At 52.5% G+C, this 25,322-nt stretch overlaps 8 protein-coding genes across 8 annotated transcripts; 3 read left to right on the forward strand and 5 right to left on the reverse strand.

Moving 5' to 3' along the window:
* Positions 1-110: 110 nt before the first annotated feature.
* On the reverse strand, positions 111-1,935 carry BDZ83DRAFT_569113 (cytochrome P450; the record flags this gene model as incomplete). The annotated part of the gene is made up of 5 exons (XM_060504153.1): positions 111-149; positions 205-488; positions 541-1,505; positions 1,565-1,715; positions 1,773-1,935. The coding sequence occupies 5 exons, from the start codon at positions 1,933-1,935 to the stop codon at positions 111-113; spliced, it is 1,602 nt and encodes a 533-aa protein (XP_060369145.1).
* Positions 1,936-8,234: 6,299 nt separating this feature from the next.
* On the forward strand, positions 8,235-8,597 carry BDZ83DRAFT_748548 (uncharacterized protein; the record flags this gene model as incomplete). Its single annotated transcript, XM_060513625.1, has 1 exon — positions 8,235-8,597. One exon carries the CDS (start codon positions 8,235-8,237, stop codon positions 8,595-8,597), a length of 363 nt encoding a protein of 120 aa, XP_060369146.1.
* Positions 8,598-8,977: 380 nt separating this feature from the next.
* On the reverse strand, positions 8,978-10,491 carry BDZ83DRAFT_568941 (DASH complex subunit Ask1; the record flags this gene model as incomplete). Its single annotated transcript, XM_060504135.1, has 4 exons — positions 8,978-9,102; positions 9,159-10,158; positions 10,233-10,339; positions 10,404-10,491. The coding sequence occupies 4 exons, from the start codon at positions 10,489-10,491 to the stop codon at positions 8,978-8,980; spliced, it is 1,320 nt and encodes a 439-aa protein (XP_060369147.1).
* A 75-nt stretch (positions 10,492-10,566) lies between these two features.
* Positions 10,567-13,956, reverse strand: BDZ83DRAFT_691616 (Spc97/Spc98 family protein). The gene is made up of 2 exons (XM_060511318.1): positions 13,692-13,956; positions 10,567-13,632 (listed from the first exon to the last, which is right to left on the reverse strand). The coding sequence occupies exons 1-2, from the start codon at positions 13,810-13,812 to the stop codon at positions 10,901-10,903; spliced, it is 2,853 nt and encodes a 950-aa protein (XP_060369148.1). The 5' UTR covers positions 13,813-13,956; the 3' UTR covers positions 10,567-10,900.
* A 10-nt stretch (positions 13,957-13,966) lies between these two features.
* BDZ83DRAFT_66811 (chromatin modification-related protein EAF7-domain-containing protein) lies at positions 13,967-15,683 on the forward strand. The gene is made up of 3 exons (XM_060511103.1): positions 13,967-14,536; positions 14,589-15,161; positions 15,276-15,683. The coding sequence occupies exons 1-3, from the start codon at positions 14,317-14,319 to the stop codon at positions 15,542-15,544; spliced, it is 1,062 nt and encodes a 353-aa protein (XP_060369149.1). The 5' UTR covers positions 13,967-14,316; the 3' UTR covers positions 15,545-15,683.
* Positions 15,684-15,822: 139 nt separating this feature from the next.
* BDZ83DRAFT_569123 (uncharacterized protein) lies at positions 15,823-17,520 on the reverse strand (the record flags this gene model as incomplete). The annotated part of the gene is made up of 1 exon (XM_060504154.1): positions 15,823-17,520. One exon carries the CDS (start codon positions 17,518-17,520, stop codon positions 15,823-15,825), a length of 1,698 nt encoding a protein of 565 aa, XP_060369150.1.
* A 506-nt stretch (positions 17,521-18,026) lies between these two features.
* Positions 18,027-20,086, forward strand: BDZ83DRAFT_748553 (P-loop containing nucleoside triphosphate hydrolase protein; the record flags this gene model as incomplete). The annotated part of the gene is made up of 2 exons (XM_060513626.1): positions 18,027-18,266; positions 18,317-20,086. 2 exons carry the CDS (start codon positions 18,027-18,029, stop codon positions 20,084-20,086), a joined length of 2,010 nt encoding a protein of 669 aa, XP_060369151.1.
* Positions 20,087-21,346: 1,260 nt separating this feature from the next.
* BDZ83DRAFT_716558 (KH domain-containing protein) lies at positions 21,347-24,540 on the reverse strand (the record flags this gene model as incomplete). Its single annotated transcript, XM_060511856.1, has 6 exons — positions 21,347-22,159; positions 22,217-22,414; positions 22,468-23,145; positions 23,199-23,660; positions 23,717-23,986; positions 24,046-24,540. 6 exons carry the CDS (start codon positions 24,538-24,540, stop codon positions 21,347-21,349), a joined length of 2,916 nt encoding a protein of 971 aa, XP_060369152.1.
* Between the last annotated feature and the right edge of the window lie 782 nt (positions 24,541-25,322).

The following is a 25,322-nucleotide window of genomic DNA, read 5'->3' on the forward strand; positions in this document are numbered from 1 at the left end:
ACTGACAGGGGGCGCGCTAGCGGTGGTCTTGCAGCATCAGCCGGGCCCAGCTCATTCATTGGGCGAAATCACTGCCAGCCCGTAGCCTAGGGAAAAGAGGTATAAGAGATCTATGCCGTGCGCTCGTTGAAGGTAAGAGGGCAGTCATCCTACGCCTATTAGTTTCCTATTCTTTCACTTTTTACGGGACAATCTCTAACATACCATGGGGAAGATGGTAGCGAACACCTTGATCTCCTCCGACTTGGGCGTGGGGTGGTGCACCCAGTCCAACATGACGGAGGCTTTTCCGATCATCAACGCCAGGTTGAGCTGAGCGTAGGTCTGGCCGATACAGTAGTGAGGGCCGGTTCCGAAAACGAGGAAGTTCTTGGCGCCCTTTTCCTCCGCGTCGCCGGTGTAGTAACGCTCGGGGTCGAACTCGTCGGGGCGGTCGTACACCTCGGGATCACGGAGCGCAGGGTAAACGGTAGGAATGACCATGGCGCCTATTTCAAATCAGCATTCATTCAACCTACTCGACGGCGATAACATCCTTACCCTTGGGAACAGTGTATTCGGGAGTAATGGGGAAGGGCTTCTTAACGACGTAGGGCACCATCAGGACGGGAGGGCGGTAGCGGAGCAACTCGCGAACGACGGCACGGGTGTAAGTCAAGGACTCGAGCTGGTCCATGTTCAACTCGGCATGGCGGTCGCCGTTGCGAACCTTGATGTTCTCTTCGCGGACACGGTCGAGAATGTCGGGGCGCTGGGCCATGGTCTGGAAGAGCCAAGTGGCGGCACTGCTGGTGGCATCTTGGGAGGCGAAGAGGAAGGTGAAGACAGTCTGGGCGATCTCATAATCGGAGAACTCGCGAAGAAGGGGGTGGGGCTTCTCAAGGCCCTCGGTCTTGCCAGCGGCCTCGGCCTCGCGCCACTTCTTGGACTCGAGGATGGACTTGACCCAGGCGTCCATGATGCAGGTAACCTCACCTCCGGCAGCCATGCGAACCTTGCTCTTGGCAGAGCACTTGGCGAACTCGCCGATAACCATGTCGGAGGCCTTCTTTCCGTACCAGGGCTTGGTGAATGGCAGGATAAGGGGGAAGTTGACGAGCTCGAGAGCCTCGGTGATGAGGAAGTAGTCGGTTGAAATCTTGCGGACGGCCTCGTCGGAGATGTAGTAGCCGACAAAAGTGCGGCATGAAACAGCGGTCATGACATCGCGGAAAGCAGGCATGAAAGGACGGGCCTCGCCGCCGGCATCCTTGGTAATCTGGAGGAACTCCTGGAAGTACTGCTTGTACACTGCCTCCTGGCCGGGCAGGTAAGAGGCCAAGGCCTGACGGGTGAAGAGGCCGTTGAGACCCTTGCGGAAGTCGACGTGCGGCTTGCCGTCGAGGAACACCCAGTTAGTGGGACCGAGGAGCTTGTGGGCGACATCAACGACACAAGGCTTGACATAGCCAGGAGAGTTGAAGACTTTACGGGCCATGTCGCGGGTTGAGGCAATGACGACGAACCTGCGACCGTCAGATATTATATCACTTAGAGGTATGTATGTATATGATAGGCGACTTACTTGTGGAAGACAGAAACACAGCTGAGAGGGCCGCTGGCCCACTTGGCCTTGTACTCCGAGAACTTGGGGTTCACAGACTCCAAGAAGGGGCCGATGAAGGGCATCTTGAAGGTAGGGCCAGCAATGGAGCCCTTGGAAGTGATGTAGCTGACTATGGCTTGTCAGACTTTATTCCATTTCCGAGGCTAGTCCTGGGCGCATCACTTACTCTGGTCATATGCGACAGCGAGAGCCAACAACGTGAAAAGGATCGTCACGATGCTGGCGTTGGCCACTTTCTCGATCACGTAGTCGACTTGAGGGGGGATGTTGACATTGCCGAGCTTGGCATTGGCCAACACCGAAGTGAAGGTCGTCGCGTTGGAATCCATCGTGGTCGGTTCGAATATCGAAATCGGGGTGCGTGTATTCGGAGGGGAGGCCGGCCGGATAAGATTGAGAAAAAAAAAATATACCAGGGCGCGAAAGGGTCGGTCGACAGCTCAGGCGCAACACGCAACAACCCAAGTAAGTTTTGCGCTTGTTGAGGTCCTCGGAGGGAAAGGAGGCAGCAGTGAGAATGCCGCGCGAGGTAGGTGAGTTGAACGACACTCTCAGTGGAGGCTGATTAGGAGCACTGAGGGTGAGATGTGGGAGGGAAGGACATGTTCAAAAGATTAAAGAAGGGAGTTCGATTACCATGGGCATGGACGGGGACGGGACGGGGGGCATGGAAAGAGGTGGATACCCGGATGAGGTTGTTCGTTGTGGTAGGCCAGGTGAAAGTGAACGAGGCAGGTCCCAGTCTCTGCAAGACGGGTCATTGGGATGTACCTGTACCTCCCCTGCCTTCCCTGCCACCACACGTAGGCGCGAACGGGGGTCCCCCATGGTCTTTCTATGTTTCCTAACAAATCCACCTCTGTGTTTGAACAGACAGCGGCCAAAACAGTTTCCGCACGCCAATTTCGCCCAGGAGCACAGAGAAGGCGATCAAAACACGATAGATTTTTGTGGGTTGTCTCCGTTAAGACCGACGTGGGCTGCTGAAATTCTGAATTTTCTTTCCAGGTTCTTGGTCAATACCACCTCACCCTGTGGCCTGCGCAATAGGGGGCCCTTTGGAGCCTTTGGAAGCATGCGCAAGGCCGCAATCGCCCAAGCACTCCCGTCTTCAGGGACCATCGGACGGCGATGTGAGCCGGAAGTCTCTTCTTGCCTTACCAATGCGTCCGTCCTCTTGACTTGGGTAGCAAAACTCACTTTACCCCAGAGAAGGTCATTGAGTTTTGATTCTAGTCAGATTTCGATGAGCAGTGTCTCCATCCTTGCTATGCTTTTTGATATAGCTCGCGGCGCAAAGCGAAAAGGAGGAGCGGGGCGGTTATCACAGTCTCAGTTCAATTCAGTATGAATACATGAGACTATCGCAAAGTGCTCGGATGACCGGTAAGTGGAATGCCCGCCTGCCTATCATCCAACATCAAACGAAATGACAATTTTGTTCCTTCTGGCTCTGTCTTGGTCAATTAGCCGGGACAGAATCTGCTGGCTGCTTTGGCGCATAGATGATAGCGCAACCAGATGGGCTAGTGTCAAAATTTGTTGGGTCCAACTCACCTGCTTTCCACCAAGCAACCAAAGGCAGTAAGTAGTAAGGTACCTACCTAGTCGTTGCTTCGTCTCGTTTAGGGGGGAAAGAGGGCCGCATTGCTTGCATTGCCCATCCAGTGTCCACCGAGCATCAAGGGCAGCTCGCCTCCGAACATTCACACGCACATAATAATCGGCCCAGCACCACATGTCGGCCTGGGGGTTGTGACATGCCCTCTTTGTCTGCTCCGTATGGACATCTGGGCATTCGAATGACCTTTCTTCTGTCCTCATTGGATGCCCATCGCTTGTCTCGGCCGCCATCGATGGGGCGCGAATAGACCGAATGGCGCAAGATCCGGACGTGGGGTTGGTTCATGACCCTGAATCTAGCACACTACTCAGCGACGCGAAATTGAAGCTGTCATGGGCTAACCTTTCTATTGCTCAGCACCTCTCGTCCTATCCACGTATTCGTATCCATGCGACCGTCACTTGTCCTCGGACAGGACAAGGAGCCGCGGGTTGTTTGATGTTCTGGCGGTTCGGCTCTTTATTCCTTTCTTCTTTCTCTATGGTCTAAACGTTTTGTTCGCTAGTGTTGAGCATTGGTATTTTGATTGATGTAGGTATCCCAAACAGATATACTGAGCGCTATTCGCTCAAGTCAAGAAAGCCGTGTCCAATTAGCTCGAGTCCCATGGTCAACGCAACTGTCAATGTCACAAAAATCACCATGTGTTCCCTAACCCACCCGAGCAAACCAACGCCAGCAACCAAGCCAAACTGGATTGCGCCAAGCAAAGTACCGGCTACAAAAGTCTACTTCTGCCCTCCACGGAATTGTGGCGTCTGTCGGTGACTTGACCACACTCGACTCAATACTGCCCAAAAAAAAAAAAAAAAAGTACCTACAATTGCACCAATGCACTCTCGGTGGACTGCCTTTCCGGACAAGGCCAGTGACGTTTCATAAAACATGCAGATGAGAATGCACAAATCGTCCGAAGAGGTAAATCTCTGCCACTCACCAACACCAACAGGCAATTTCTCATTTCGGAGCATTGAGCAACGAGTTGTGCAAATGCGACCCTCCCCCGTCTGACAACCGCGGGAGCTCATCGATTGGCCAATCCACCAGGGACGGCAGCTACCCCTGACCTGTGTGATCTGGACGGCCCGGCCAATCAAACCGTCTGATCTCTTTTCGGCCTCCGTCTCTCAACCGTCAAACGAATCACGTGATAACACGAATACGAGAGTGCCCCTCCATCCATCCTTCATCCTTTTCATCATTCCCGCTGATAAGAGCCAAATCCAAACTTCGATTGAGACATGGCGGGGTAATGCCTGATGAGCCGTCGCAGCGCCCGGCCACCGCCTTTGCTGCGGCGTCTCAAGCGTCGCTCTAGCTTCTAGACCGCTTTGCAGAACGTCATGACGCCCTTTCTTTTTTTTTCCTTACCTCACCAGAAGTGAGGCTCTGATTAAGGTTTGTGGAGCGCCTGTCGTCCGACTGACACAGACTACATTTCCGTCGCGGCGGAACTCAACTTTCTTAGCTATTTGATCTACCTAGAAGCAGTCAATCTATCATCATCGACGGTTGAAATCGCTACTACCACATGAGTAGTTCTCTCTATGACTTTTGATCTGTACTGTTTGGTCCAAAAGTCACTCAAGCCTCTTCTCGTTAATATGACACTTCTACAGTAGAGCATTCGTTCTCCGGGCTTTGGCACACCCCAACACCAGACTCTGAGCTCTTACAACAGCGTGTTTGAATTTAGACCATTCCGAAATATAAAAGCATGTCCCGATCGGACCCTGAGTTTCATGCTCGGTATTTTTTGACTGGGTGAGAGACCTCAAGTTTGACGCATTCAAGCTCTCCGCGCCAACGAAAGTCAGGATCTGGGCCATCTTACGAACCATACCATCTTCGCCCTATGTGTTCGTCTAACTCTAACTTGATGATCCTCCCATGATGGCTTTGACCATGCTAGGATGAAGATCTCACTCGGTCGTCAAAAATCAGCTTCAAAACATGGTTCCGCAAGCGCGGAAATCCTCATATCTATATATGAAGACTGGCCAGAAAGTCATCCGCGGTGCGCCTATCACGGAGGGTCAAGCTCAAGAGAATATGTAACCAGCCGTATTTTTTCCAATTGACTCAGGCGGATTCATAAGAAGGCCTCGAAGCCGAAGGCGAAATAACGGAGCTGCCAATTAAGTGAGATACCTTACACAAGTGCCCCAGCTACTGCGTTCAGTCTATGTGGCGTGTGCATGTTGTTGACAGTTATGAGCAGAACTTTACACTTTCGAAGTATTCTAGCATCAATAACACACCTTTCCTTGCATTCGAATTTTGAATGAATAGAGCGCAAATCTAGCGTATGCGGTCTTCTTCGTGTCATGGTGGTTCTGTCTGCTAGATCGAGAATTAAGGGTTTCTCATTTCAGAGTCATTCCTGATAAACCGAACACAGTCGTAGTCAGGATATTTGTAGTGGATCTTCTCCCATACTTCGCCATGAACTGCTGCCAAAACCTCTATGCATATCTCGCGTGTGCTGATGGGGTACAGATTTAACCTCACCTCGTACGAGAGCGAAGCCTCACTGAGGTGTGTTATCCGTCATGTCGACATGACATTGCAACGCCTCGTGCTCCGAATCCTCCGGTCATCGCCTGCAAAAGAGAAAGAGAATCGCCAGTGGATGCAACGGGCAGTCAGTATCGTCACGTACCGCTGCACTGCGGTTTCTGAACCCCTCGATATGCGTCGAGTCTCATACGGAGTGGCCGATGAAGGTATTGCAAAGCCGGGGATAAGGTAGTTATAACTGGGAAGAAGTAATGACCAGACCCAATAAGGCGAAGCAAGTAAAAGTAAACAAATACTGGGAGTTGGTTTCAACAGTCTAGCATACAGAGTTTGATTAGATTAGTATTCTGTTGACGTAGTCAAGTCCGTCAAACTCATCAACGAATTGCGCGTCACGTTGGGTGTACAGACTACGCCGCACCTAGCCAGCCACGCGGCCCCCATCAGAGCCAGGGATGCTGCTGGTGATGGTTTGACAGCAACTACAACGTACAAAACAAACGACATTGCGTAGTCGCCTTACGGAATGAGTAGACGAAACGACAGCCCTCCATCAAGATTAAGCTTGTTTTTAGCCGAGAGTAATAGAGTTTCTTTTCGGCCCCGGTGCCAGAAGGTTCTCACAATTGCGGAGCCCGGGTCTCTGAACGATCAACGCCCGTTCATTAAGAACTGCCGTCTGATCTTTTCCCCCCAACGGTTATACAGTATCATCTCTTCCAATTGGGATCAGTGGGATGAGTGAAGATTTCCAATCACAGTAGTCAAAAGTTCTGGGGAGACTCATGAATCCATCGGCGAGCTTCTTCGAGACGTTTCGAGAGGCTTCAAGACGAAGAGAGAAAAGGAAGGTTTCGTCTTGCCAAAGGGCGATTCGGCACCGGCCCCGATTTGTTTACTGCCCGTGTAAGCGAGCGTTCGTCACCCGGCCCCACCACGCCTGACGACACCACCTCGAGCAGCGAAGGAGGGAAAAATAAGTGTGGAGTCCCGTTTGCCGAAATGCAAGGCGGGTGGAGTAGGTGACTCGGAGTGAGTCAGCCCGAATATGAGCGGGATGCAAGATTGCTACCGTACACCAAAATCAAGGCCGTGTAAATGAGGCTGCGTACGCAGGCCAGAGAGGGAAAACTTTGCAGTGAAGAAAATTTGCAGTGTAAAGCAACGGGTGACTGGGTAAGTCAGACAATGAGGAACTCCTTTCACCGCATTCTTGGCACAGTTCAAACGGGGGCCAAACATCACGGGAAGGCTACGGTGCCAAGTCTAGAGTCGGCCGCATCTTACACCGACTCCTAGGTACTCCCATGACGGCCGCACATAGCATTCGTGATGGACCAACCAAAGACTTTCATAAACACACTTGGGAACTTGATACATTCTCGTTGCCGTAGACATGCAGCTGGAGCCTAAGATATGTTACGCGAATCTAGGCAGAATAGGCCTGGGTGCTCTGGCTTTGCTGGAGGCTTGCTGTCGCTGACGGGGGCTCCTCGTCAGGCAGACATGTCTGTCAGCAAGCCCATACCGGAGGTAAGATAGTCTACTCGGAAATTCTACGAAAGGACGTAAGCCATTTCTCTCATCAAACCCTATCTTGATGAAAGTACACATCATCCGGCGCATCTTCACCCCGGGGCGCTTACCTTATCCCCGGTCCCCTCTTTCTCCTCTGTTGGCTCCCAAGACGATCACCTCCAAGGATCTAACCTACACTTCCGCCTGGTATGGCTCACATTGGAAAATTGAGCATACGCACCCTTCGGTATCACATAGTCTCAAGATTCGCATCCGTGACTCTAATGAGGCTGGCAAGCTTGCATCGAGGCGCATGAGGCACATTAAGACGCATGGGCGTAATGACTCACACAGCTGTTTCTATCTTACCGAATAACGTCTGTTCGTCCTACTCTAGTTTCCTCCCCTGTTCGCAAACGCCGTTCCGGATGTTCTTTCTGTCCGTAGTGTAGGCTTACCCGCTGCTCTTAAAACCGTTTACCTTACCGGCCGGCAGGCCTGCGAGCGTCCACGCGTGACTCCGTTTCCTGCGGCTTCCCCTTGGCTCCACACCTCCGAGCTGCAAAGAGTTTCCCATCCATGACCATGACCACGACTACCGATGACGCCGTGTCGAGACGCGCAGCGGGGGGGCTATGGTACCTGGTTGCCAGCAAGATCCATACCAGCATCTCAAGTCCAAAGTGTGTAAGTCATGTAAAGTACCGTACTCATCGGTCTTGAATTTCAAACTATGGGATCGACTTGGTATAAGTAAGAGATCTTTCCATGCTCATCCTCAGGCTTGCCTTTCCGGATCATCCTCATCATCATCAAAGCAACCCAGTACCAATCAAACAATTGAACATCACTTCCCCCATCTTGATATCAAGATCATCTATCCCAATCCAAAGGTTCATCCGAACAAAACCACCCACCATTAAACTCTCATCCAAACCATCACAAACCCAAACAACCAAAGCAGCCATGTCCGGAATGCACTCCAGCTTCTCCAGCTCCGTCACTGGCGACAGCCGCCATAGCTACGCCCTCCTCTCCGCGATACAAGAGGGCTCAAAAGCCTCCTCTTCGTCCTCCTCTTCCCCCTACCAGAAAGACGGCGACGCCGCCTCAATGTCAAGCTTCGGCAGCTCCGCTTCCCTCCTCAAAAGCAAACTGAACAAGCACTCCGCCAGCTCAGCAAGATCATCATCATCATCATCATCATCATCATCATCAAAAAAGTCTTCGTCCCTGATTGCCCGCCAACGGGCCGCCGAGGACGCGAATACGCAAATCATGAATTCGCAGGCTGCATACTGGCCCTCATCTATCCGCAACGACTTGTAAAGAGCCATCTTGGCAAGCAAGAACCATTGAAAATGTTGGATGATAAAAACGCAAAGTGGAAGGCGGCGGCGGAGAAGGGGACTGGTGTCGCCGCCATGCTTGTATGATGGGACTTATAGGAGTTTTGGGAGTTAATTTCTTACAAATTAGACGGTTATGCTGAATCAGCGGCCGTTCGGAGGGGGTCTTTCTGAATTAAAATGTTTGGAACGTTGTTCGACGTCTACAACATGAGAAACTGCAACACGTATTATATAGGCTTATTTTGAGATTTACGGAAGTAGATCGCCTAGGCAAGAAACAGAATGAAAGAGTTTCATTTATGTAACCAAGGGTATCTTGTCTATCAGTAAGGCAGTCTTATATACTCTCTTACAGGATCAAAAGCTTTCATTGAGAATGTCCTCGTTCATCTTGACCATCGTAGGACTATACTCTGAGCTCTCTGGCTCGGCGCCCGCTGTAAGTAGAATATCATCAACAATGCGCTTGCTTGCCTCGCGAGCTGGTACATTTTGTCAGCAAACGGATTCATCACTGTAGAAAAAAAAAGCCACTCACCAGGGGTCTGAAGCAGTTTCGACGGAGGAAGCGCAAACTGGATAGTCTTGGGCGGACTCATACCGCCATACAGCCCATGGTCCTCGTCACTATCGCTCTCCCAGTCAATCTCGTACTTTTGCTTATCGAACTTGGCACCGAGATCCGTAGTCGTATCGTCATCGTAGTTGCCCTTGGTAGCAAACACGTCCTTGGTCTTCCTCGCACCACCCGGTGTTTGCACGCTCACGCCCGGTGTCCGTGGTCCTGCAGATGCAGTCGCGGCAGCAAGACGCTGTCTGGCATTGCTCTTGATAGGAGACATGAAGGCCTCACTACGTAGCTTAGGAACCGCCATGACAGGCGAGGACATGGGCGAGTCCTGCTGCCACGAAGGCACAGTTTCCTTCTCCTTGTTTTTATCATCACGCTTCAGCGGTGAGACGCGGTAAGTTGGGCCCTTGTGTGGCGTGGCCTGGATGCGGAACGTCTTGTCAAGCATGCGGTGCATGAGCGGGTCCTTGTGACTCTGCTGCTGTTGCGGCGGCGCGAACGAGGAGCGCGGCGTCATGGACATGTCTGGAAGACGGGCTGTGTGCTGCGCAAAAAGGACGGTCGAGTCCTCCTCGAGCCCAAGATCCTCGTTCTCGTCGTCGTCCTCATGCGGCGCAGGTGGCTCGCCTTTCAGCTCGCGCTTGAGTGCCTCGTAGGGGGATTCGAGGTTTGAGAACTGTGGCTTCATCGTCTTTGTTTTAGGTGGCCGGGGTGTGCTGCCAGTAAGGTCGTTTTCGTCGAGTACGGAATCGTCTGCGCGGAAAGTCGAGTCGGCGGTCGAAACTATGGTCATGTCTTCGCCTTCGGTGCGGTGTTGTTGGGGTGTGCGGGTATAATCGACGGATGTATCTTCTTGAACGGTCGACTCCTCCTCAGTTGTGCCAGTCTCATCATTCCCATTGTTGGCGTTCTCTTCGTAACCGGAGAGAGAAACGTTGGCCGAAGCCTCGAAAAATTGCTTCCAGAACTGCAGATTTGCCGTGTGTCAGCGATGCTGGAGTGCCTAAGAAAGAGAAGGGCACCGAAATAAGCGCAACGCACCTTCGAAGCATCCCAAACATTTCGCGAATGCTCGCCATATTGCTCTACAATGGGCAAGATATTCGTGGTCACGATACGGTGCGCCTTGCTAAAGTTGTGGTCGATTTCTTGGGAAAAGGTCAGCCGATTTGAAATGGACTGGCCAAGTCCGCTTCGATGCCGTGTACTTACCTTGGAGAGTCAATGTAATAGACTGCTCTAACTTCTCTAACTCTTCTGTAAGAGTTAGGTTCCGTGCGGAGGGGCCAGGACGAGCCATGTTGTCAGCGTGCCCGGCGGTTGTTGAGCTTGAATTCGCAATAAGAGAGCTCAGATTGTTTTGTTCAAGTGCACGGTTTCTTTCGTCCAAAGGAGGGAAGTAAATCAACAAACGCGGGCAGGTGGGACACGCGATGCGGGGCATTACCAGGGGGGTCGGAGCCGGGGCATCACTTTGGCGGGGCAGGCCACCATCATTATGTCCCGTCCATCTTTCGCTTCGGGGCCGCTTGTCATCCCAAGTCTTTGCCATCAGAACTCAATGCTACGATTCCCTTTGTGGATCAGGAATGAAAGGTGATTCAGTAAATACTGTAAACGAAAATATTGTCGTTGAAACATAATGGCTAGTTATTGATCTAACGCCTAGGTATCTTTTATCAACAATCCAACCGTTCCTTATCGAACGATTATGCCCTAGAGTAATAGCCAGACATGTCTAGCTTCAGAACAAGCTGAGCAATGGGATTCCCCTCTAGTGTGTCAACTCTTCCTGATGTCGACTTCTCTCCAGATGTATCCTTCGTTCCGTAATCTCCTTTTTCGCTTAGGCCTTTGCAAACCGCCGAGAAAACCTCGACATTCCGCTTGAACGTCCTGTATAGGCCCTTCGTAGTAGCGTCATCTTGACCACGAGATTTCTGTCCATCATTTTGGAGTCTCGAGTATTGGGCAAACTTCAACACGACCCGGAAAATGTCGTCGAGAAGCTTGAGCACAGGCTGTTGCCGCTTGCGCAAAAGTAGTGCTAGCATAATTCGATCAAGCACTTGAGAGTGGTGTTCCCTCAGGCGGTCAGGGCTAAGGACTGAGGTAGAAAATGTACTCTGGTCTTCGGCCCCGAGATCGATTTCGATTTGGCTCAGTAGTTGCTCAAATGCCTGCCACGGCATTCCGATGCCAATATCGAAGATGTAGGAACTGAGGCTGGATACAAAGTGACGAGCTTCAAAGCAGAAGCGGATAGATATGTCATCGACATCCTGCCAGAGCGACTCCCTAGCCGTGACATCGCGGAAGATACGGTTGACAGTATATTGCATCCGCAGCACTCGAAGTAGCAGTTTGAAAACTCGGTCATACTGCACCAGAATGACGGGGGTAATAATAGCCCCTAGAGCTGCAGGTGGCTTGTAGGATAGCCGAAGAAAATCTAAGGCCTCTAGTCCAGTGGGATCCATGCATTTGTCGATTTCCTCACTCGAGAGACTCCGGACTCCGAAACTAAGATCACCCGGGAGTTCATTCTTTTCGCCGTCTCGAGGTCTTGAGTCTTCGTGTAGCGGCCCCTCATAACTTTCCGTCAATACTCCCATCAGGGCTAAGCGTAGTTCAGAACTGGCGGGTGGCCAAGTGTCCCTACCACTTAATCGTAATCCCATGACTCCGCCTTGGTGAGCAACACCAGGCTGTCTCTCAGCCGTCTCGAGATCTGGGTCGAATAGGGCATGGGAGAGGCGGCTGCAGAAGAATCCGTTGCCTAACAAGTGGAACTCTTTCTGAAGCTTCAGATGCTCACGTAAGTTGTGGGATGTGAAGAGCAGTTTCAGACTTTCCCTGCCCACGACTCTAGATTGCGCGGATATGATGGACCCGAATGAGAGGATCGGAAGTAGCGACCAGTGCGGTGTAAAATCAGTGCCGGCACTGGCGATCTCGGTCGTAACATCGGACAAGCGCTCCCTGATGATAATGCCTAGCAGGTCTTCTGATGTCGAGTCGGCAATCGGTTTGGCGAAGTCTTGGATATATAAGGCCAATTTACTTTGTAGCTGATTCTCGTCCAGGCCAAAAAGCTGAAGTTGATACGTCGCTGAGTTCCCAGTCGGCCAAGCTGGTGCCGCTCTTTCAGCTGATCCCTGCATAGAAAAGTTCATGATTGTTTCAAGAACCTCACTTTCGTATGATCGGATCCTATCCTCCAACTGCACGACCGAGTTCCAGTCAAAAAGCCACTCAACTGTCGGGGGCCGACTTGAAGAGATAGTGCTCTCTTGTGACAGAGGATGTCCGGGATGATTTGACCTTATGAAACGAAGATTTCTTCCAACCTCGAACAGAGATTTGACAACATCTTCCGGCATGAAGCTAGGTATTCGCTTATTGTCTAGGCGGAAATCGACCTCGTCGACCTCGTCGCCGAAATCGTCCATGTAGGTTTCGGATTCCACCTTGATGAAGCCCTTTTGTCTTCCAACTTCGTGTTTGCTCAGAGGCACGCCAAGTTCACGCCGTGTGCCGATCCATTCTTCGACAAGCTCAATCCAGGGTTTTGATACCCGCCGGAGGACTTCTCGCATCATATCTCTGAGATGGGTCTCGGCGTACTCAGCAGACTGAGCCTGCTGGAATACGATGACGAGAACATCTTCATCCAGATGACCTCGTCGTATCTTTGAGACCAACGACTCAAACTGGCGCAAGGTAGTGTATATATGCGCGACGAGCGATTGAACTTGGAGAATCGACCGTGGGTGTTGGTGATGCAAGGCAACACTGCTTTGGATGACCAAGAGGGCCTTGTCCACAGCGCTCGCCAAAGCAACGCGGCATGGAGTCGGGTTCTTCAAATATGTACTGTCGACAAACTTGCGAAGTTGACGATATGTATTGCCACACTTGAGACATGAACGCTGGACTTCCTGGACAGCTTTACCTGAATATGCCGGTATCCTGATCTGGGGTAAGGTTGGCTTGAAGGCTTCATGCTCGTCTTGCCAAGAGAAGAACACAGAGTCTCTTCCAAGAGCCAGAGCGAGAAGGGCATTGCAATATGTCTCAGCTTCCACGACGGTGAAGTCGGCATTTCCGATGTGTAGAGGATCCTCTTTAAGCCCGATCAAAGCATCAAATGCCCCAGGCCCAGCCTCCGTTATGAACAATGGCCTTGTCGAGGGAATGTCGGGAGACTGGAAGCCTTCCCAAGTTTTGTACTCCGGTAGTTTCGCGGCGGGCTTGTCAAACCCTAACCAGAAATCGGCCACTTCTACCTCTTCCTCTGCTGTGGGTTCTTCGAACGTGAAACTGGGGGTTTCAATCGTGTTCGACTCCTCCTGCTGCGGTACAGGGTCTATGGCAGGGAGTGTGAATAGTTCGCTGGGTTGAGGATCGGGAGGATTGCATAAAGAAGGCAGCTCTGTGTCTGAGCATAAGAGAGGTTAGCAAAACGATCAAGAGCCTCTTGGGTTCGAGAGGCTGTACCTGTTAGGTCTAGAGCAAAGAAACCAGTGTCGGCCCTGGGCAATTGGTCTTTTAGCAATTTGGACGGCTCCCAGAAGTCTGGAATTGCGAAGACGTTTGGAAGGTCATCTTCCTCGAACATGGTTGCGCCGACGGTAATATTGCGACGTTGACCATTGGTGTAGACGGATATGGGGCGCAAAGCCTACAATCAGTGACATTGCATCTTTGAAGATTCAGGTTCCATATGACGTTTCTTAGGGACAAAGCTAAATGAGCGGCTAGGGGCCCCCCGACGCGATCTGGCGCGTCACACTTTCAGGCACAACCTGCTGAGCACGACCCCTGCATGTCTCTGCCCGATTCTGATCATCCCCGCAGGTTCGGCTCCTGGCGGCTGAAGAGCCTAAGACTCAAAAGGTACCTACCCTGCGACGCGGGAAGGCAGGTGGAACCAATCGAGAGCTCTCAATGCCTCAATCCGCTAGAGCTCTCAGACTCAGAAGCTTCTTTTTTTTCCAACATTTACCAAAGCATTTGAACGACAGCCTTACTTCCTCCGTATCATCACCCAGCACCACATATACACGCGCCAGAATACAGGAAGAACAATCTCTGTAGATTCACGCCGCTGGCCCTTGCTGCCATGCCTCCCAAAAAGAAGGTGCGCAGCAGCGTGTCTGCTGTCGCAACGCCAACGCCAGCTCGCGATGAAGATGCCATGGATGTCGATACACCGGCTGCAGATACTCCTGTGGCCAGCGCGCCTCCGATCAAGCCTTCTGCGGATGAGTGGCCAAACAACCTGTGGACCGACGACCAACTTTCATCACTTTACAAAGGAGTCATCCGGTGGAAACCAGCGGGTGAGTCCATCAGTCCTGACGAGACCAATTGAATCTGACGGTCAAACCGTAGGCATGCACAAACACTTCAGGATGATTGCTATCAGCGAGCACTTGCGGAATCACGGAATTGACCCCGATTTCTACACCCACACACGTATCCCACATATCTGGACGAAGCTACGCACCTTGTACGACCTTAAGACGATCGACCAGCGAGAAGACTTCTACGACGCCCAAGAAGATGACAATTATGACGACCGATTCAAGGAGTTCTCCCTTCCATACGACGAGTTCGACGATATGATGATGGAGCGTCGCCTTGCCGATGCCAGCGAACCTCCAACCTCACCACCCGAATTCGAGCTTACGCCGCCACCGCCCTCTCCCGGCGGTAGCAACGCTGGCGGAAACACCAGGCGGCGAAAACGCGCTTCCACAGTGACCAAGACTCGCGCTAGCACCGTCGAGGATACCGAAGATGCTGGTACAGACACTGCGTCGCCGCCTCCAAAATCGGCGCGGGTGGCCAGGAGTCAGAAGAGGGCCGCCGGCAAGGCTAAAGCCGAGAAAGCTGAGAAGGTCGAAGAGCCCGAAAAGCCAAAGAAATCCGGGAAGCCAGCGAAGGCAGAGAAACCCAAGAAGGGCGGGAAATCTGGCAAGGCTGAAAGAGCCGATTCGACGAACTCGGAAGATGACGACGATGATGACGAGGAAAACTCGGGCGGGGATGAGGACGGGTCGGACTCGGACGAAGAAGAGCAAGATGATCGCATTGAGGGCGAAGACGGAGAAGATGGAGACGAAGGAGACGAGGAAGAGGAAGGCGACGGTAGCAATTCTGGCGATGGTAGCGGTTCTGGTGATGCCGGTGACTCTGGCGGCTCTGGGGATTCCGATGACGGAGACGAGGAGGAAGAGGAAAGCGCCGAAGATAGCGGGACCCCGGTATCGCGTTCAACAAGAGGTGCTGCTCGAGGTCGTGGCAGAGGCAGAGGCCGAGGTAGAGGACGGGGTCGGGGACGTTAGCAACGAGGTCGGATGCGTTAGCTGAAGTTGACTGCAACCCGACCCACAACAGCAAACAAGCTGGCGTTTGTCCATAAAGACACACCTAGTGGGACAAAGATACCCGTCGCGATCTGCGACTTCACGAATGTTGTAATCAGACACGCCTCGTCTTATGCCTCACTCACTAGCATAGGATAACATGGATTGGTGTTGGAAGAAGAAGGAGACAAAAAGTAGAGAAATCCAAATCTATGGGTATCAAGAACAGGAACCAAATTCAACGACTAAACGCGGGATCATGCCTTCTTGTCCGGAAGCTGAGACGTGCCGAGCATTTCCCACTCGCTGTGATACGTCAACTTCTCCCTCCACCGCCGCCCGACATCGTACACGTCTTCCACGGCCCTGGCTACTTGCTTAGTAGGCTCTGTGGTCTGCGTCCCCATGAACGGCTCGGGGGGTTGTCGTTGCAGGAGCCGCCACATGTCCGACTCGCACTCGCGGCTCGCCTTTGCATCTTCGGCCTCTGCATACGCTTCCTGCGCCAGCTCGTTCCTGATCCGGTTCTTCAAGGCTTCTCTCGTGCGATGTGTCTCGGGGAAGTCATACGCGGAGTAGACGAGTACCTCGTTGGCCTCCTCGACGACCTCGCGTTCTACGTCGTCCATGATTACAAGCGCCTCATCACCCGTTTCATCCAAGACGGAGTCCTCATCGTCCGCCGAGTCCGCTGAGTCCGACAATTCGTCTTTCTCGAATTTAATCTGGGGGGCCGAGAAGCTTTGGCTCGGATGCTCGGTATCCGCTTCCCTGCATAAGACGCTTTCCACGCGGTCATATGAGACTAGCTCCTCATCCTCGTCGTCCCCAACATCTTCAGCATCGTCATCATAGATGTGAAGTCGTAATCTCCGTGCACATGTCGTCCAGAACTCGTTGCTGTTCTGCTTCATACCCAGCGATGCGACTGCGGCCTCAACGTCCTTGCGTCTGACCAGGTTCCTCGTCGATGGTTCAACGTGCTTCTTGCCCCGGATCCGGGATTGCGCAATGAAGAGCGTAGTGATGACAATCTTCTTGGTGATAGAAACGAGAAGGGAGTGGAAATCCTGCAATGCTGTTGCTCGGATAGTTGGCGGCTCTTCGCTAACGTACTGCCAGTTGTTCTCGGCGTTGGATGCGTTCATGAAGATGCGCTCGGGAAGTCGAAGGAAGCTCTTCACCCGAAGAACCTCAGTGAATGCCAGCCCGTGGTCGCTCGCGAATGTCGGGTCCTTGTTCAGTCCGTGATCGCCTTCGATGCGTTTTGCGAGCTCCAGGTTGATGTTCCAGCACTCGCCCCACTTCTTCTGTTCGACGAGCTCCTCGTGCCGTTCTTGACGGAACGAAAGTGCGTCGGCTGCTTCGTCAAGCGCGTGACAGCATAGTGGACTGATCTCAAGGGCTGCAGGGAAATCTGCTAGATGTATCGGCTTGTTGCCTCCGTCCTGCTCCTTGTCCCTTCCCTCAACAGCCGCTTGCAGGAGAAGGATATACTGGCGGACTTCAATCACACTCTTGGTCTGGATATTGGCCGAGATGCCCGGTAAGTCGTCCTTGCCGAGTCTTGATAGGGCCTCGAAGAAGAGCTTCTTCTCGTACGAGGTCCAAGTCGTCAAACCAATCTGCGAAGGTGGCAGATCATCGTCTCCTCCGACAGTTGTGTGATGAACGACATCTTGGATATCTCCGTTCAAGAGATCCAGGTAGTTGTTGTTGAAGACGCCTTTGTGACGCTTGAGAACTGGCTCCACGATCTCATCTTGCGCCCGTCGCTTGTGTCTTGAGAGGCCCTCGTCTGTGCCACTTTCATCGTCGCTAGCTGATGCGACGGAATATGCAGAATGCGGTTCCTGATGTTCAGTCTTTTGCCGTTTTGGTGGTGACTTGTCGAGGTCCTCAAGGTCATGTTCTCCTGACTCCTGGTTTTGCAAATAGTCGTGATCCGGCTCCATGCTCATTTTCGTCTAAAACTCTGAAGTCGACGATTTGGCCTAGGCGGTGTGTCGCATACATGTTGTGATGAGAGCACCAGCATGTAAGAAATTTTGCCTCATAGAAGCCGAGTCCTGCGTTTTGGATTCCAGGCGTGATGTATGCTATCGGTGGCTGCCTCGAAGATACATGAGGTCTCTTGGTTGATATGAGGTGAGCGATGCCTCAGTGTTGTAAGATGGAAGATTTCCCAGCATTGGGGACCATAGGTTCCTCCTTGAGTGACGCTAACAGGCACGTACCTAAAAGTCCTGTGTGAGTGTTACCAGGAAACTTCGAGTACATCTGGGAAAGTACTATCTAGGTAGTGTGGGGACAATTCGTGGCAATTGATTGGAGTAATTGTGCGCCCCTTGCTCTCCTATACATCCAGGTTTCCGCGACGGCGACAACCAACTACACTCATTACCTTACTTTAACGTCCTTTTTCATCTTTAACTTCTTCTAGAATGGAGACCATCACATCATGATACCTTTTGCCACACGGAAACTTTTGGCGCCTTCCTTCAGCGTGAATGAGTTGAGACTTCCCATTCTCATCAGAATCCCTGTTAAAAGACATGTTCCCTATGCTGGGGTACGATTCGCGAGCTCTCGGGTACAGCTGAGAGACTATCAAGAAGAATGCATTCAATCCGTGCTACAGTCCCTCGAAGATGGACACAAAAGGCTGGGGATCTCGCTGGCTACCGGTAGCGGCAAGACCGTTAGTCTTCGTGATGACCTTTGATAAATACAAACAACTAACAACCTCAGGTCATCTTCACCCAGCTGATTGAAAGAATTCAACCCAGGGAAACCGCCGCCACGCAGACCCTCATCCTCGCTCACAGGAGAGAACTTGTCGAGCAGGCGGCAAGGCACTGCACCAATGCATACCCCGACAGCACCGTGGAGATTGAGATGGGCTCCGTGCATGCTTCTGGCGCCGCAGACATCACCATTGCCAGCCTGCAGAGTCTCACGTCCGGGGACCGGCTCACCAAGTTTGACCCGAAAAGATTCAAGCTCGTGCTCGTCGACGAGGCACATCACATTGTAGCGCCAGGTTACATGCGAGTACTGCGTCACTTTGGACTCGACAGTAAGAAGGTGGACTCGCCGTCTTTGGTGGGCGTTTCCGCCACTTTTTCTCGATTTGACGGCCTCAAGTTGGGCGCCGCGATTGATCAGATCGTCTATCATAAGGACTATGTAGACATGATTGGAGACAAGTGGCTCTCCGATGTTATGTTCACCACCGTGGAATCAACAGCAGACTTATCCAGGGTCAGAAATGGTGCAAATGGCGATTTCCAGCAAGGGGAACTATCAAGGGCCGTCAATACAGACCAAATCAACGAGATCACCGTACGGAGCTGGCTGGCCAAGGCATCCGATCGGAAATCGACTCTCGTCTTTTGCGTCGACCTTGCGCACGTCGCTGGCCTGACGCAGACATTCCGCAAACACGGCTATGACGCCAGGTTTGTGACAGGAGACACACACAAAGTCGAGAGAGCCGAGATCCTCGAGGAGTTTCGAAATGGGAAGTTCCCCGTGCTTGTGAACTGTGGAGTCTTCACAGAGGGCACAGATATCCCAAACATCGACTGCGTCATTCTTGCTCGTCCAACACGATCTCGGAACCTTCTGGTGCAGATGATCGGTAGAGGTATGAGGTTACACAAGGGCAAGTCCGACTGCCATGTCATCGACATGGTTTCCAGTCTCCAAACCGGCATCGTGACTACGCCAACGCTTTTCGGTCTGGATCCGAGCGAGCTCATCAGCGAAGCGACTACAGCCGACATGGAGAAGATTAAGGACAGGAAAGAAGCAGAGAAACTCCGTCAGGACCACGCCTATTCTGATACTACTGCACTTCAGTCAACTACGCCCACCAGGTCGGTAACTTTCACTGACTACGACTCCGTATTTGATCTGATCGGGGACACATCCGGCGAGCAGCACATACGGGCCATAAGTCAGTACGCGTGGGTCCAGGTCGGTCAAGATAGGTACGTCCTCTGCGCGCCAAACGGATCCTACATCCGACTTTTCAAAGTCGGTGCCCAACCCAAGACGAGTGACGACGAAAGCAAGGAGCAGCTCCTGTGGCAAGCCGTTGAAATCCGCTCGCTGCCCCCAGGCGTCGCCAAATCCCCCTACTCCGCGCCTCGCGAGCTCCTACAAGCAGCAACTTTCGCCGATGCGGTTCACGGTAGCGATAACTACGTTTCTAACTCGGATACATATCCTCACACATTCGTCCAGCGTTGGCAACGCTGGCGCAAGGGCCCGCCCACGCAGGGACAGCTCGATTTCCTCAACAAACTCCGGCTCAAGGAGGCGCCCCTGACTGCCGACGACGTAGACAAGGGCAAGGCGACGGACATGATTACCAAGATCAAGCACGGGGCCAAGGGTCGGTTCGCGAGCCTCAAGACGGAGAAGCGGCGCGTGCAGCGGTCTCACGATAAAAAGGCACAGTTGGAGGCGAGGGCACGGCAGGAAAGGGTCTCTGTTGGACCCGTTGCTTCTTGATTCGATATCATGTGGCTGTGAGGTTGGGTGTTGACCTATAGCTTCTACATGAGCTTGGGGCATGAATATTGTAAGACTACAGCCATCGAAGGCTATCGTCTGGGACTATGCCAGCATGCACGTGTAAATCAAATCATAGAGCCTTGCAAGGGAGAGTTTGCAAGATAGGAGAATTCTGTACAACATTCTTGACAACACCTGCAACTTGGGTAGCATCTGCTGAGACTGACCGACTAAGACGTCGAAGGTGTGAAGATACGTTCTAAAGGGTCGTTTCCAGTAGTACCTTGCTGGAGAATGGTCCTATTGCAAAGGGGGGGTAGAGAGGTCCGCCAGACGCTTGGCCGTGGATTTGGTCTCGAGGTACGACCGTAGCAACTATTCCTTACTAGTCGAACGCATCTCATCCATTCAAACATCGCCCCCCGTTGCCATCCAAGTTGGAGTGGGAATCTCACAGTTCCTACTGCCATCGACGATTACACATCACACAGGCAACGGACAGTGGTTTGAATGACCATGGGTATCGTTGCATTTCAAGGTCAAACTTAAAAAAGGCCTGCAGGTATCCATACAGTTCCGTCGTCATCTCCCGCTTGCAGTTCAGTCAGCCGCTGAATCTTGCGCCATACTGGCCTGCCGCCATAACAAATTTCCCTTTCACCGCCTGGCGGACTTGCTGAGCCAACCCACACACAGAGAGTATAACGGCCTATTTCCATCTCTTCCCAATTGACACTCCTTGCTGGCCCCGGGACCTCCTCATACGCCCTTACTTGTCGACCCCTTTGGCGGCAGGAGACAATATTTGTACGGGGCTTGACCTATATTGAATAGATCTATAGAGGATTGCGAGACCTGGCTGCTGAAATATCAACATCGAGTTATGGGCGAAACCATGTGACCCCTCGACCTCTCGCTTTTTTGATTCCCCTGTGACCGTGGTCACCAGGAGCGCTGAATGCATAAACAAACAAAGCCAAACCGCAAACAAGGTATCTTTTCTTTTTTGTCCTCCGCCTTTCGACTTCGGGGGTATAAAGAGTGGACGTGAACACGTGCGATAGCGACTATCGAAACCCGCAAGACTAAGAGACTAAATCAAGTAAAACAAACAACGATGAAAGCAACAGCAGTGAAGCAAGCAAAACAATAACTTCGGCCGACCGATGCATCGGAAGCAACGTTCCGGGGGTATTGTACGCCAGGGTATATCCAGCCGGGGTATTTTGCACGTAGTAGATTTTCTAAGACGGGAATCTAACGGAAAGGTCCGATGGGACCGGGGTATCCAGAATTCGTAGAATGAGACGTAGAAGGGCGCCCGCTGTCGCCGGACGCTCGAGTGCTGTGACGTGGCGTAACGTCACCGGGTTGGGGAATGGTCAGCTTGTCAGAACCATTCCCAATAGGGCGGTGGGCCCATGGGTTGTCGTCGTCTGGAAGATTAACGCCGCTATCGTTCCAGGGGTTTCTGTCAGCATTGAAGCTGCGGGTAGACTCGATCGAAATAAGAGAAGACTTGGACACATTGCTAGATCCCTTGAAAAAGTTGGCGTGGGTTGAGTGGGAGCTGTTCTTGCGGCGGTCCAAGAAGGACGAGATGGAGGTCATGCTGCCAGGCTTGCGAAGACGATCGAAGATCGTGCCTCGCTCGCGCGCAACCTCCCCCTCGAAAGCCGCCTTGGTTGGGGAATCGGCGGCGATGGTGGCCGGAGCATGTTGAAGAAGCTTCGAGTCAAAGTACTGAAGCGAGTCTTCGAAAGAATCGGACTTGGGCCGGGGGATTGATCCCTTCAAAATGGTCACCTCAACGCCAGCAGTGGCAAATTGAGCAAGAAGGAAGTCGATGGCGTCACGCAGGCCGCCGGCATTGTTGCGAGTAAACGTCCAGCGCAAGGCGAGAGCCGGCAGGCCATCCTCAGAATCGGCATCCTGATGGACGGTGACCTCGACTTCGTACTGCGTCTTGAGTTTCGGAACAAGGTCGTGGGCGAAGCTGGGCGACTCAAGGAACTTGATGAACTCAGGGGTACGGGTGAGAACCAACTCGTGGTTGTCAGGAACCATGCCCTAGAGAGAGTGTTAGTATAGGAAATCCAGCCGCAAAAGGTCTGCAAGTGGGCGTACCAAAAATTCATCGACACAATGAGGCACCTGCCACTGTGGTCCAGTTACAGTAACCTCATCGCTAGCCTGCTCAGTGCTGGGGAACACAATTTTGCAGTTGTATTTGCCCTCGAGCTCGTCAATCTCGCCGAGACGAGCCAAGAGCTGACGATGGTACAGGCGGTCAACATTGACAATCTGCGAAGTATACTCGGAGTCCTAGAGGGAAATGATTAGCTTGGCGATTAGGCGAACTGGGTTGGTCAACTTACAGCTCTATCGACCATTTCCAGAATCTCGTTCTTGACAGCGTCAAGATTCTGGGCGTTCCTGGCTGGGGTGCGGCAAATAACGTTGTCGACCTTGACGTCGTCATCCTCACGACCCATTCCTCCGCGGTCCATGGCGTTGGAGAACTTGACAAACACAGAGTGCTTCTTCATGATGCGCTGGATATGCTGTCCTCCAATGCCAATGATTCGCTTGTGGTACTGATCGGGAACATGGAAGGAGATGGAAGCAGGCATCTCCTGTTCGACAAGCGTGAGCCCCTGCTTCATTGAGTCGTAGCTAGCCGCCATGACATCAATGTTGAAGTTGTACTCGTTGAAGCCGTCGAAGATGATCTGTACACTGCTCTGACCCATGATTTTGTTGATTTTGCCATTCTTCTTGCCGCTTACGAATTCCTTGTGCTCATTGGCAAGTTCAATTTTGACCCGAATCTGGTACTGGGACTGGACAAGGAATTTGATCTCAGACATGACCATCAAGGCAGCCTTTACGGCATCATCAGAACCGGTAATTGAGAAGTTCATCTTGTCGAAGGACAAGTCGGCGTCCGAGTTGGCACAAACATCACCAAGCATAGTTCTGACGTCAGCGGGGTTCGGGAGCTGGCGACTGTCGGGCTGTTGGATCCACCAAGCTGCGCTGTAGAACTGTCCTGCCTGTAGAACATCGTTAGATATAGGCGTTCGACGTGTTCTCCTGCAAAACTTACCAAGGCCATGACCTCGCGGACGGTGCGCTCAACATGCAGTCCTTCGCTTCCTTGGACACGAACCATGTTGCGCTGGCTTGCCAGGGGAGGGAACAAAATGTAGGTGCCATTGGCTTCAAGGATCTTGCGGACTTTGTCAAGACGGGTAAGCAAAACGCTGTCAATTTTGGCCGGCGAAATGGTGACATCCTTCATGTACAGGCGGATGCGGGAAACAGTCTCGTGGAGCTTCTGCTTGGCAAGTTCAATGGCCTGAGGGCTCTCGCCCGTGATGAAGATGTCTGTCGGGTCACGGCGACTTGCTCCAGGCGGGCAGTATCGGTACATCTGGGAGAAAGGAGGCGGGAAGTAGATGGCAGTGCCAGTCGACGACTCAATGAGTTTGATGTTCTTCCGGTGGCGGCCGCACACAAGCTGGTGAATCGACAGGTCAAGCTTGGTGGCATCGACAACTCGGCCGAGCTGCAATGCGGTTAGCGAGGTGAGACAAAATCATGTTTTTGATTGGCCAAGCTTACCAGAGTATCAATTTGGATGAGCACACGGGCCTTTGCATGCTCAACAGAGAGAATATCACCATAGATGGCTACTCGCCATCTTTGATCTACACGCATCTCGGCATCACCCGTCATGCCATCAACCACGGGCGTCAATTTGGGTCCCAGCAAAAAAATGTCGACCCCGCAGTACTTGGAGATGTAATCCAAGGTGTCCGTCACTTGCTGCTTCAAGGCACCGGCGGTCAGGTCACAGACGAGGTGGCCCTCAACATCAACAGTCGTACAACGCTAGATTGACACGAGTTAATCCACGGCCCAATAACCCCGTCCGTATATGTAAAACCTACCAAGACAGTCTGGTTGTCGTTCAAAATCGTCTCCCTACTCTTGTTGACCATTTCCGGAGTTCCCGACAGGCACACAGTGGTGACCTGCTGTCCCTTTGCATTTTTGGGGGTCGTCGAGATGACATGAGCCTCGATCTGGAAAGGGCCGTTGGTGATGTCCTTGCAGACCTTGCGCAGGTTGGCAAGGTTCTGGGTGTGAACAGGCAGCTCGTGAACCTGGACGTCATCGGCGACGTCCTCGGGGTGAGTCCAGCGCAAGACAGCATCGTCGGTAGCGTGAAGGATGTCCTCGGTGTTGGGGCCGGCGAGGTCGGAGGCGAATGGCACATTGAAGGAGTAGTGGATAATTGGCGTCGGAGCATCGAGAGGCTGAGGCGAGCTTATTGAAGCAGCCTGCTGAGGAACTGTATCTCTTCTCGGGTTCATGGGGTTCATGGGCATGTTGGGACGACCCATTCCGAAGTTGGGGCTCATCCTCTCGGACCAGTGACGCATGTTTGCCAGTTTGTTCATATTGCGAGCTCGCAGAGACAGTCGTGGGGACAGGGAGGGGAGGAGGCCACAGAACCGGACCACGAACGACAATTGAGGGTATCGAAACACACGAAGGGGGGCAGGGCAAAGGAGAAAAAAGGAAAAGGGGGGGATGAAGAAAAAAAAGAAGAGGTGTCGCTTCTCGAAGCTCTCTCTCAGACTCGGTGAAGGGTCTGTAGAGAGGAGATTGCTGGAGAGAAGAAGATGTGTTGGATGGGTGTGTGAGAGTGGAAGAACTCAAGAGAAGAGGAGTCGAGAGATTCAGAATGCAGCGAAAGATGGTCATAGGTGCTTGTGGTGGTCAAGGCCGCACTGCAGCAGGCCCAGGCCAGACCAAGCAAGGCATGGCATGCCATGGCAAGGTGGTCCGGCCACTCCCAGTTCCCCGTCCCAGTCCCAGTCCCAGTCCTAGGTCAGGGCTCCACATTGGCGGCCAACCAGCCAGTCCCTCGACTTTTAGTGGTGTGTGGCCCCTCTCACTAACAGGACACAAGGGCTCCTCCCTCCTCCAGTCCCAGATGTTCCCCCGTCTCAATACGTAGGTACATGCAGTGGTACATCCGCGGTGGCGCTAATGTCGCTGCAACGCGAGGTATCTTCCCATATCCACCCTGTCTTGGGCCCACGGACGCCGGATACTAAGGTGGTACACGCCGAATGGGGCCCCTGTTGAACTGAGAGTGTGTCAGTGGTGGTGACTGGGCTCGACTCCCTTCAGGCGAGGGGCCACTAAACTTTCCCCC

This window comes from Colletotrichum acutatum (assembly GCF_030867785.1).
Source record: "Colletotrichum acutatum strain CBS 112980 chromosome Unknown BDZ83scaffold_13, whole genome shotgun sequence".
Taxonomy (NCBI): Eukaryota; Fungi; Ascomycota; class Sordariomycetes; order Glomerellales; family Glomerellaceae; genus Colletotrichum; species Colletotrichum acutatum.